The following is a 12,909-nucleotide window of genomic DNA, read 5'->3' as shown; positions in this document are numbered from 1 at the left end:
TTGATTAATTTACCTATTGATTTTTGTCTTTTTGCACTTGTTTTTTGTACTCTGTCAAAGCGCCTTTGGGCTTCTTGAAAAGCGCTATATAAAAGAAATGTATTATTATTTTTACTTCGCTTATTTTTCAAGATATTCCACTCACAAGGTTCACATACATGGCGGCGGCCATCTTGGATTTTGATGTGGCGACCCAATTTTCAATAGGGTTCTTCCGTATGCCTAGATACACCCACACACAAGATTAGAAGTTGGTACTTCGCTTATTTTTCAAGATATTTTGCTCTTAAGGTTCAGACATATATATGGTGGCGGCCATCTTGGATTTTGACGTGGCGATCCAATTTTCAATAGAGTTCTTCCTTGTGCCTAGATACACCCACACACCAGATTAGAAGTTGGTACGTCGCTTATTTTTCAAGATAATCAGCTCACAAGGTTCAGACATATATATGGTGGCGGCCATCTTGAATTTTGACGTGGCGACCCAATTTTCAATAGGGTTCTTCCTTGTGCCTAGATACACTCACACACCAGATTAGAAGTTGGTACTTCGCTTATTTTTCAAGATATTCAGCTCACAAGGTTCAGACATACATGGCGGCGGCCATCTTGGATTTTGACATGGCGACCCAATTTTCAATAGGGTTCTTCCTTATGCCTAGATACACCCACACACAAGTTTAGAAGTTGGTACTTCGCTTATTTTTCAAGATATTTTGCTCACAAGGTTCAGACATATATATGGTGGCGGCCATCTTGGATTTTGATGTGGCGACCCAATTTTCAATAGCGTTCTTCTTTGTGCCTAGATACACCCACACACCAGATTAGAAGTTGGTACTTCGCTTATTTTTCAAGATACTCAGCTCACAAGGTTCAGACATACATGACGGCGGCCATCTTGGATTTTGGCGTGGGTTGCACCCACACACCAAATCCGAATGCGGTCCTTCGCTTACGCATGCCCGCACGCATGGAAGGACGGACGGACACACGGACGGAGGGGAAAACCATAGTCCCCCTTTCGCTCCGCGGTGCGACGGGGGACAATTATGTCTTAGCTAGCCGAAACCCATGGAACATCCACGGAAGGGAGGATGTGGTGTATGGATAGAGTGTACCATTATGGATGGCATGGGGGATTTGCTTGTCCGAGTAAGAGTTAGGAAGAAAGATGAGAATGAAGAGTGTGTATATGAACAACGATCGCCGACACCGGCACAAATGCATGCTCTAGATTGTCCACTCAGTGGACGGCTTGCTTTCGCCTTCGCCTGTCCAATCAGCGGATGGCTTGCTTCGCCTTCGCCCAGCAGACGCCAATACGATGGCGTCGTAAGATGGCGTCGTATCGGCAGTTAATCGGATGCTTTTGGGCCCCAAAGTCGGCTAATTCAGATTTTTCGAGTATGCCTGTACGTGATAAACAAAGAGCGCGGTTCGTAGATCGTAAATCCATTAGTGCCGTGGGCATCGGGTCACTGGGTGCGGCGTAAAAGGGATAACAAAGTCGAGTCCTTACGCTATTATTATATAGATACCCAATTCGCAGTCAATAACAAAAATCTTACCTGTTGCTGAGAGACAAAAGTTTCACAAGGTCTAAAAACTTTACAACACAAATACCTAGAGGAATTACACTTTTTAAAAACAGCTTTACAAGTACTTGACAAAACATACTGACAAAACAAAACAAAGCAAAGCATTACTTGCTACAAATGGCAGGTTGCCTTGGTTAGACAAGTGCTACACAGATAGATGTGTCTTAAAGTTCTGACCCTCCTCGTTAACAGAATAATCTGATGGCCTGTAACACCTGTGGTACGGCTTAGTCTTCACACTAAAAATATGCTCACCATGGCTGTGAGGAACTCACTAATGTTTTCATTTTCCGGCAAAAAGTCACTCCAGTTGAGGCCAGCTTGCCTCCATTGGCTGGCTACTTTCATATGGCTCTGCATGCCAAAAACAACCAAACATTAGAAAGTGGAAAAGTGGCCTGGATTTGTAAATGAAATTTTAAATAGAACGGATTAATAAAGGTGATTGTAAAAATTAATCAAAAAAGAGCAAAATAAATAAATAAATAAATACTTATTTTGACTTTGCACGGCTGCAAAGTCAAAATATTTACCTGAAATGTGAACAACCCAAACAACAATCACAACAGCAACACAACTGATTCATTGATCTGATGAGTTTGTAACATTTCATTTTGCATTCCGATTTCACAAAACACCATTAAAAACAAAACTTCAGTGAAATTCTCAGCAATTCCTGAAACGAGAGCCACGTCTTGCCTTTCTGGGTCCACGAGTGCAGGTGAAAACTGACACTTGACAGACAATGATGGATCCACAAAGGCAAGGTTTAATTTGCGTCTGATTTGGAAATTCACCAAGTTTAATTTGCTGCTTAATAGTGCATTTTCCAGATTTAAGTGCCAAATTAAATATTAATGAATATATAATTTGCAGGCAACAAATTTGAGCTTGACATTAGGTGTTGAAGAATAGCGGGAAAGCAAAATCCCAAGCACAAAAAGTCACAAGTACAGTGAGGGCAGTCCAGCAATGTGGAAATGGTGCAGTTTGTTATCTTGTGAAGCAGAAGTACAAAATGTATTCTTTTGGGGGTCACGATGGAGATGGAGGGGGGAAGTGGGCGAAGAGTGGGTAACAAGATAGGTGGTTCTCACCATGTGCTTGCATAGCAGGTGGAGGATGTCAGACAGCAGGACTCCAGCTTTTTTTGAGGGCAACAGTACCTTGCAGCTTCTACAAGGGCACATGGAGGAAGCAAAAGACAAACTCGAAGGATATGCTGCTTTGAGGATCCCAAAGGAAATTCAGTTCGATAAATCAAAGAAACAAACCAAATGAAGTGAGAATGGGGCAGATGGTAAGGCCATGCTCAGACTGACACAGCAGTGAACATAGGAGCGACAATGGCTCCGCAATGTATGCAAGTACTGATTGCAATCTCTTTTGCCTTTTTGTCTCATTCGCAAAGCAAAAACGTTCCCATTTAAACAAGCATTCTGAGTATTGCGCTGCAATACATGTCCCCTACCAAAGTTCAAAGTGCCATAACTTTGTCAAAAATGATCGAATATGCAAATTTATGCACGGTTGATGCTGGTTTTCAAACTTGATCTGAGGTATGCTGAGACACATGTGTGTCACGCCTCGCCTCGTTGATAAGCCCGCAAGGTCGCTCCGTGTAGCGGCCTGCACGTATTGCACTGTGTGAATTATATAATTACCAACTCACGGTCTGAGGTACTAGCGATTCAAGAGATATCCATTTTTAAAAAATATTTTCGTTTAATTAACGATATCTGCCAAACCACGCGCCCTATCGCAAATTACAAAAGGTCATTTTAGTAGATTGATATGCTGAACAGATCTGTGAGGTTTCCCCTCAATTGGATCAAAAATGAGGGAGGAGCTCGGTTTTAAAGGTTCATGCTGCGCATGTGCAAGATTGGAGGTCTCGTCTCTTCAAAGCTGTCCATGCACGCTCGCTTTCGAAGTTAAGTAACTTTTCACAATTGTGTTTTTGTCGAAACTGGTATTGTATGTACCTATTGGGGTGTCTTTAATAGTATTCTTGGCGTTGGTTTTTCATACCTGTGTACAGAATCGTCGGTCTTTCTCATCGTGTATTCTGAGGCCTAAGTGTAGTACTACTACTAGGCTACTGTGTCCAACCTTGGCTTTAGGCTTTGTTTTTGTCTCAGCGGTTCTCTGATCGCGCTGCAATTTTTTTCCGGTCTCTGTTTTTCACGATCTTTTCATCCCATACTTCCTTGTTTTAAAATCTCAAAAAAAAACAAAAAAAACCCAAAAACATTTCCTTCCGTTTTTATTCATTTATTCGTTCTTAGTTGTTCGTTCGTTCATTCTTCGACCACGCTGTTTGTGATCACGTTGTTAAAAAATGTCTCATCTGAACCCTGAAGACCTGTATTCTGTCATATTCTATAACACCTTTTTCTTCTTCTTCTATAAAAGGATGCTTTCGACTTGCTCACCAAATCCATTCATTCCAAAAAAAAATTCCATCTCTTATAGTGCATCTTTCATTCATTCCCTAAACTCTCCAGCACTCCATCCTCCCTCCAGCGTCCTCAAACGTATTTTTGACTCAAATGTCTCAAGAAACTCATTTTGCAATAAATGTTCGTTTCCCATTAATCGTACATTTTTCAAAATCCCATCACCCCAAAATCCCATCACCCCTCCCCTCTAAATCTACCCCCTTGCCCATCCCCTCCAAATCATCCCCATCACCCATCTCTTTCAAATCTTCCCCCTTGCCCCTCCCCTCCAAATCTTCCCAATCACCCATTCCTTTCAAATCTCCCCCCACACCCCTCCCCTCCGAGACTCTCCCTCGCTCCTCCCCTCCTAGACTCCCCTCTCACCCCTCCCCCTCAAAGCGTCCTCCCCGCTTCTTCCCCCTTCCAACTTTCACCTTCATCTCCCTCAACCTTCTGCCTCGCTCTTCCCCCTCGACAAATAACACCTCACTGCGCCTCTCCCAATCACCATCAAACCTTTTGTCTGCCCCATCCTTCCCTTTCTCCGAGCTATTCTGTAATCTCTGACACACCTTCAACAGCTCTCCCTACTTCTTCCTCCTCTTCCACATCTTACCCTACCGCTCCCCCCCCCCCCCCCCTGTTCTGTATCCGATGCTCCCCCTTCCTCTTCCTTAACAGTATGGACCTCAAACATCCGGGGCCTTCGCTCAAACATGTCTGATCTCTCCATACAGGTTGCTTCTGACAAACCAGACGTGATCTGCTTAACAGAAACTTTCCTCCTTCATGATGTCTCTGATTCCTTGGTATCTCTCCCAGGTTACTCCCTACTCCGGTATGATAGACCTGAGCCTCGTCCTGGAGGTGGGGTTGCTATCTTTATAAAAAACTCTCTTCCTCAGTCGCCCTGCACTGCCCTCTCTCCACCTCACCCCCAGGAATACCTTTGGCTACGGCTTCCCCTTCGCTCCCACCTTTTGTTCATATGTGTGTTGTACCGTCCACCAAACAGTGATGACTCCATCTACATCTCGCTGTCTGAGAATATGGACCAACTTCTATCTACCCATCCCAACTCTCTCTTCCTCATATGTGGTGATTTCAACTGTCACCATGCCAGTTGGCTGGGTGTGGGTACCTCTCTCACCAGCCATGGCTCTTCAGCAAAGGACTTCTGTGACTCACTGGGACTGAAACAATCTGTCAATTTCCCGACCCGGATTTCAGTCAATGGAGCATCTTCTCTTCTGGACTTGGTTATGACTAACTTCCCTGAAAATGTCTGCTGCTCTTCTTCTGCTCCAATCGGCTCTTCTGATCATGTGCTTGTTAAAGTGGACATCTCTCTGACCATTCTCAGAGAGCCTCCTCAGCGTCGACGAGTCTGGCATTTCACTCAGGCCAACTGGCATGGTCTTCAAGCAGCCATCAATCATCTGGACTGGTCTCCCATCTCTACTGCCTCTGACATAAATTCTTCCAAAGCAAACTGCTCTCTCTCATGCACAGATTTATCCCATCTCGTCTTCTGTTGTCATACCCTTCCTCCCGTCCATGGTACACGGAATCCTGTGGTGAGGTTATTGCCCAGAAACAACTTGCTTTCGTCTCCTGGAAAGCAAATCTAACGGAAGGAAATCTCATTTCCTTTCACAAAGCCCGAAACAAGTGTGTGTCCACCCTCAGGAGAGCCAGGAAACAATATCTCTCCGTTCTCAGGACCGAACTCTCTTATCTGTCTCCCTCTTCCAAATCCTGGTGGCATCTGGTCAAATCTGTTTCTGGTGTTTGTTCCCCCTCCATCCCCTCCCTCACCTCAAATGGCCACACGGCTGACTCCGCACGTGAAAAAGCTGAATGCCTCAACTCTGTGTTTACCTCTATATCTTGTGTCCCAAACCCATCCCTCTCTGTACCCACCGTACCCAGTCGTACCCAGCTGCTCCTGGACTCTGTGTCCTTTCCTCCTGACAAGGTGGAAAAGTTTCTGTCAACCCTCGACTCGGATTCTGCAACTGGACCTGACGGCATCAGCCCACGGGTCCTAAAATCCTGTTCTTCCGCTCTTTCACTCCCTCTCTCTGTTCTCTTCACCCTCTCTTTTGCTCAAGGTCATCTTCCATCTGCTTGGAAATCTGCCAACATCACCGCTTTGCACAAAAAAGGTGCAAAAACAGATCCAAGCAACTACAGACCAATCAGCCTTCTCCCAATTATCAGCAAAGTCATGGAATCCATCATTGCTTCAGATATGAAATCTTTCCTCTTCTCCAATGGCTTGATCTCTGATCATCAATTTGGTTTCAGACCTGGACACTCTACTCTGGACATGCTGCTTCTGCTTTCTCAACAATGGATGGAGGTCCTCAATGCCAAACAGGAAATTAGAGCAGTCTCCCTTGACATATCACGTGCCTTCGATACGGTCTGGCACCCCGCTCTGCTCACCAAACTCTCCTCTTTTGGAATCCATGGAAATCTCCACGCATGGCTGGCGGACTTCCTCTCTAGTCGTAGTCAACGTGTGGCCCTGAATGGGTTTCTCTCATCTCCTCTTCCTGTTCAGGCTGGAGTTCCACAAGGCAGTGTTCTCGGCCCTGTGCTTTTTCTGGTCTTCATCAATGATCTCTCTGACTCTCTTGAAAATCCTCTGTATCTCTTTGCTGATGACTCTACTCTCTGTCGCTCCATTCTTCATCCCTCAGATCGGCAGTCTGCTGCCTCCTCACTCTCTGCAGACCTGGACAAAATCACAGACGGGGCAAACAAGTGGAACATGTCTTTCAATCCTGACAAATCTCACACTCTTACGATGTCTCTCCGAAAAGACCGACTGGACAACCCTCCCATCCACTTTCTGAATAATCCTCTCCAAGAAGTTCTGTCACTCAAGCTTTTGGGTCTCACTATCTGCCATGATCTTTCCTGGGAAAACCACATTTCAAATCTGGCCTCCAAAGCCAGTCGCCGACTGGGCATCCTCCGTCGTGCGAAGTCCTTCCTTGGCACACCTGAGCTCCTCACCACATACAAGGCTTTCATCCGCAGCTCAATGGAATACTGCTCTCCCCTCTGGGCTGGTGCTCCTGCCTCACACCTAGCTCGTCTTCACGCTGTTGAAACCAAAGCATTCAGAATCATTGGAATCTCCCGCGATGAAGCTAACTCCAAGGGCCTCTCACTCACTCACCGCAGGCAGGTTGGTGGTCTTTCCATCTTCTACCGACTCCTCTCTGGCCTTGCCCCCCCAGCTCTCTCTGGGCTCTGTCCCGCAAATATTCCTACAGGTCGCACAAGATCTGCCTGCAACCCTCTTATGGTCAAACTGCCAAAATCGAGACTCTCTGCTCACCTTCACTCCTTCATTCCTCTTTTCTCCCGCCTCTGGAACAAACTCCCTCACGCTCTTCAATCCCACTCCACCCTCCAGGTCTTTAAAACAGCTGTTCACCACCATCTCTTATCTTCCCCCATCCAAAACCTTGATCTTTTCTACCCCCGCTAATTTCACCCCAATTCCACTTTTTTGAAATACCAACTTCTGTCCTGGAAGTCATTGGTGTCCTTGTGTTTTATACTTCTCCCTCCACCCCCCCCCCCCCCCCATTCCCATGCCTGCTCCCCCCAAGCCCTCTCCCTTCCACACATCTCCCTGCTCTCAAATGTTGTGTTTGTGTGCTTCCCCTTCTCTCCCCATCTTGTTTTCCGCTCCCGCTTTTTGTGTGTTTTGTTTGTCTGGTTGATTTGTTTGTGAAGTAAATGTTAGCTCTTTCACGAGCCTCGATTCAGTATACAACAACAAAAAAAAAAAAAAAGCTTAAAAACGTCATACCTCTGAAACCATGTGTAATTTATTATATTTTCCGGTTCACGATCAATGATCGATGTGTGTGTGTGTGTGTGTGTGTGTGTGTGTATATATATATATATATATATATATATATTGCCCGGTTTGGCTCCGCCCCTCCGGAAAGCGCGTGCTGTGTCGCGCTGTTGACGTTCGCGAGACGAGGCTGAGGGCACGCGGTGCGGCTTGAGGAGAACTCCAGAATAAACAAGAGACATCCATTTTAAAAAATATTTTCTTTTAATTAACGATATCTGCGAAACCACGCATCCTATCGCAAATTCCAAAAGGACATTTTCGTAGATTGATATGCTGAACAGATCTGTGAAGTTTCCCCTCGATCGGATCAAAAATGAGGGAGGAGCTCGGTTTTAAAGGTTCATGCTTAAAAACGTCATAACTCTGAAACCATGTGACGCACGACGTCATGCTCCCTGACTTTTTTGTTCGTCATGGGTATGCGATTCTGCCTGCAAAGTTTGGCCTCGATCTGTTCAGCCGTTGCAGAGAAAAAGGGGTTTTCGTGTTTTCACGAAAAACAATATGGCGGATGAACCACGTGACCTGTGACGTCATAATTACCATTAAAATATTCTACAGACCGAGTCCATCATATGGTGAAAAATTTATCTCAATCGGTCCTATTATTGCAGAGAAAAAATCTTTTTTAAAGGAAATTAAAACTTAAAATGGCACTGAGTTAAGGATCATCAGAATTATCAGAATTCCCAAAGTTCAAAGTGCCATAACTTTGTCAAAAATGATCGAAACGTCGTGAAGTTCGAACTCGATCTGTAACTTATCATGAGGAAACCATGTGCCAAGTCTGAAATCATTAGCATTAAGAGTTTAGAAAAAAAGTCCGGAAAACTGTTCTTTGCGTGACGGACTGACGGACTGACAGACAGAGGGACGGAGTTCAAACTTATAGTCCCCTCCGGTGTAAACCGGTAGGGGACTAATAACTTAAAGGTTAATGCTTCTGTCAAAAAATGTTTTTTTTGTGTGTGTTTTTGGTACTAAACAAAATCAAACATCCAGACTTGGCAATTCTCATACAAAGCCACAACATGCTGAACTATGAACTATGATATGTTTGGATAATTATCCATCAAAGGAGAATCTATTTCAATCGCTATCGGACATTACAGTGGAGATCAAGTTGAAATGAAACCAACTAATGATCATTCTAAATGTGCACAGATGAAACAAAAAGGCTGGAATAGGTGGGGGAGGGGTTTGCAACACAAAATATCATGTGGTTGAAGTTTCGCATCGATCTCTGAAGCAGTTCTGGAGAAGAAGATTTTAAAAGGTTTTTATTTTCAATCCAATATGGCTGCCAAACCTATGGCTAAATCCAATATGGCTAAATGCCAAACCAAACGTGACTGATTACATCATCAATTTAATTCTCTTGACAAGTGTCTTCGTAGATCACCCTCAATCATTTCACAGATAAGGATTTTGATTCATCGAGTTATGGCTAGCATACCACTTCACCGATGAAGTCATCATTACCAAGCTTTATTCCCCATGGGGAGTGGTGACATGTGCCAAATTTAAATTTTTTCTGCGAAGTGCTTTTGGAGATGTCCAAACTTTTCCCTTTAATCAAATATGGCTGCCATGCCACATGACCGATGACATCATAGTTGCCGTTAAGAAATTTTCCACGAGGAGTAGCTCCTATGTTGAAAGTTTAGTATCGATCAGATAAGCGGTTGTTGAGAATTTTTTTTATTAAAAGTGAATAAGAGAGCAAAACTGTGCCGAAAGAATTAAAAAAAACAAGAAATATGTCGTGCATAGCACAATACTCGTGAAATCTCTAAACTAGGATGTTGACCTTTTGGCCTATGTTGACCTAAAATATAATTGGTGATTGAATTCAGTGTCCAGATTTGCAAATCCTCTTCAAATTTCAAGTCAATTGGATTAAAATTGAGAAATTGAGGATTTTAGAAATATGACAAAGTTGGTGACATTTGGCCGATGTTGACCTGATTGACCTTTTGATCCCAAAAACAAAAGGCTTCTTGCTTATGACCAACTCTACCGTTTGGTGCAGTTTTGTGAAGATCGGTTAAAAATTGTGACCTGTAGGCGACTGACAAACAGACAGAATAATGCACAAGACCAACTAATATACTTGAAAAATCTTCGATTTTCGCAAGAAATAATCAACAAACCAACCATAACTTATACCAAAGCACTGCCCTATATGAACTAACTTTAAAAAAAAAAAAAGAATAAATTACGAAATATAATTTGACGTGAAAGAGAGAGACACAGAGAGAAAGAGAGAATGAGAATGAGAAAAGAAAGAGAGAGAGAGAGAGAGAGAGACACACACACAGAGAGCGAGACCGAGAGAGAGAGACAGAGACAGAGAGCGAGAGAGAGAGACAGAGACAGAGAGCGAGAGAGAGAGCGAGAGACAGAGACAGAAAGACAGCACTGAGATTAAAAAAAGGGGGGGGGGGGGGAAGAGAAGAGAAAAGTCAAAGTGAAAAAAAGCAGATGCTCATAACTCGAGTTAATGGTCTTCAATGATTTTCAAAAGTCACAAGACTGACTGACTGACCTTTGACTTATTGCACCTAAAATTTAATCCATTGATGTTCAACTTTGCATTACCAATCGATACTTGTGCCAAGTTTGGTTGTAATCGTGCAGTGGTTCACAAGTTATTGCAGTAACAAAATGATTTTCAATTAAAGGGCACATGTCTCATTGACCTTTTGAAGCGAAAATGCAATAATCAGTTCATCTTTGTATTACAGCCTATAGTTATACCAGGTTTGGATCAAATTTCTTCAGTGATTCACAATGTATTGTGGCAACAAAGATTTTAAATAAAAGGTCACATGACAATCGACCTTTGACCCGGTCAACCCAAAATCTAATCGGTTCAGCTTTGTATCCTTGTACATGCCTTTGCCAAGTTTGGTAAAAATCCCTTCAGTGGTTCACAAGTTATCGCGGTAACAAAAATCCGTTACGCACGCACAGCCGGACGGACAACCCGGAAAACATAATGCCTTCAGGGGAAAAAGTCAAAGGGTAGAATTCAGGCACTTCGACCTCAGCCTTTGGAAAGAGAACTCTGTTACAGCCCCAGAGAAGAACTTGCTGTTAAACTCGCACCATTATATTAATTTTTTTGGATCCAATTTTGGGATTTTTTTCAATTTTGTAATTTTGATCACACCACCTATTAGAGGCCATTTTTAGAATCAGTGCCCCTAAATTACTATAAGAAAGTGTTCTCACTTTTATAACATTTGAAAAATCTCATATTTGGCCAAAGCAACCAATTAGCGGTGGTACATAATTTTTACCTTATCAGATTAGCGGGGGTCACAATTTTTACCTGATCGTGGTGGGGAGGTGGGAGGGGCTAAACAAAATTGAATACTCGAAATATTTTAGACATGCTCTATAGGGCGTGTGTAACGAAAAAAAGACGAGATTAATGAGAATATTTTCAAAAACGGGGTGTTTGATGCACCCTAGTCTGATTGAGGCCTATGTCAAAATGCCACTTTTGCAGCAATTCGACCATTGGTTGAGGTGTAGGAAATGTATGCACATTGGTGTTGCTACATCTCAGCAGTTACTAGCTCAAATGAAACCAAACTTGGCAGGTGACCTCACTGTCCTAAGCATGACAAGCATACAAAGATTGTTGAACATGCAAAGTTGATATCTCGTGTTAATAATACAAAATATATTAAAGTACTCTTAGAATTTAGGCTTTACTAATGCAGGATATCTTGTTTCCGTTAATCAATAAAATGCAGATATCTGATGCTTCAAGGATGGAGAGTCCACAGAAAGCAAGAAAACAGAAACATATCAGATCCACCTGTGTTGTTATCTCCATATGCAGGTTTTAGAAAGTGGAACAGAGCCATCACAGGTCTCAAAGTATCCACCTTAGTGTGTGTATGCACATGCGTATGTGTGTGTGTGAGTGTGTGTGTGTGTGTGTGTGTGTGTGTGTGTGTGTGTGTGTGTGTGTGTGTGTATGTATGTATGTATGTATGTATGTATGTATGCATGTGCTGACTGGATGCTAAAAATGGCATAACAATTCCTGTTGTGGGGTGGGTTATGCTATAGATGGCCTTACTGTCCTGTTGGAAGGGGAGTGGGGGAGTGGGGGGGGGGGGGGGGGTTGGGAAGGGGAGGAGTGAGTGAGTGCCTTCCCCCTGTCCCCAAACGTCACAAGCACCGCCCATTAGCCGGGCGACGTCATTCCCTCCAGCAGGCCAGAAATCTCTGCCATTTCTTTCACTCCACGCAGCTCTTTGGCTTCATAGGCCTCTGGTGTATATTTTAAGACTAAACAATGTGTTGTCTATCGATAATAATAAAAAAGGTGTGTGTGTGTGTGTGTGTGTGTGTGTGTCTGCTCCATAAATCGAAAACCATGACACATACCAGCCCTAAACTTTGCATGCACACTTTGGAGTGCATGAATGAAAACTGGGTCTTCGGGTGTGTTAAAACCCCTTTTTGAAGATGACCAACAGGGTGCTCATAACAAAAAAACAAAACTAAGGCTTACAAAAATGGCGGTCCGCCATTGTGGTCAGCCCTCTACGACATTGCTGGGTTCATAAGCCGCCATTATGTTTCGGCCTATTGAAATGTGCCTTGGAAACGCCATCGACTCGCACGGACTAATTAAAGCATATAATCAAAATCTGGATTCGGATTTGAGGATAAGATCCCATACCATAAATAAGTATCAATGTCTAGAGTGAAATCTGAAAAAGCTAACGTTAGCGATTCTTATAATCAAGTGTATTTTTGTAAGTAAGTCTGTTCTCATTCTGCACTGTCATCTTAATTCACACCTCCATAGCTTAGGGTGTTTTTTTTCAAGTTGCAAAATGCTTCAACTTTATTCCCATTTGTCATAATTTAATTATTGTGAGGGCAAACACCCAATACAGAGAAACAGTGTGAACAAAGCATTGCTTCTTCTTCAAAGCATGAC

General features: G+C 43.3%; 1 protein-coding gene across 5 annotated transcripts in view; it reads right to left on the bottom strand.

The window, feature by feature from the left end:
• Positions 1-12,909, bottom strand: part of LOC137425734 (uncharacterized) — a 331,211-nt gene that overhangs the window by 282,508 nt on the left and 35,794 nt on the right. For all 5 annotated transcript variants that reach the window (XM_078775548.1, XM_078775550.1, XM_078775549.1 and 2 more), the window contains exons 9-10: positions 2,702-2,780; positions 1,860-1,958 (exon numbers count right to left, since the gene is read on the bottom strand). In XM_078775548.1, the coding sequence (XP_078631674.1) occupies positions 1,860-1,958; positions 2,702-2,780 (178 nt within the window). The remainder of the gene's footprint in view (positions 1-1,859; positions 1,959-2,701; positions 2,781-12,909) is intronic.

The sequence above is a fragment of the Myxine glutinosa genome, chromosome 4, assembly GCF_964187855.1.
Source record: "Myxine glutinosa chromosome 4, kmMyxGlut1.1, whole genome shotgun sequence".
Classification (NCBI taxonomy): domain Eukaryota; kingdom Metazoa; phylum Chordata; class Myxini; order Myxiniformes; family Myxinidae; genus Myxine; species Myxine glutinosa.
The sequence above is the reverse complement of the archived record's forward strand: the minus strand, read 5'-3'. Positions and strand labels throughout refer to the sequence as shown.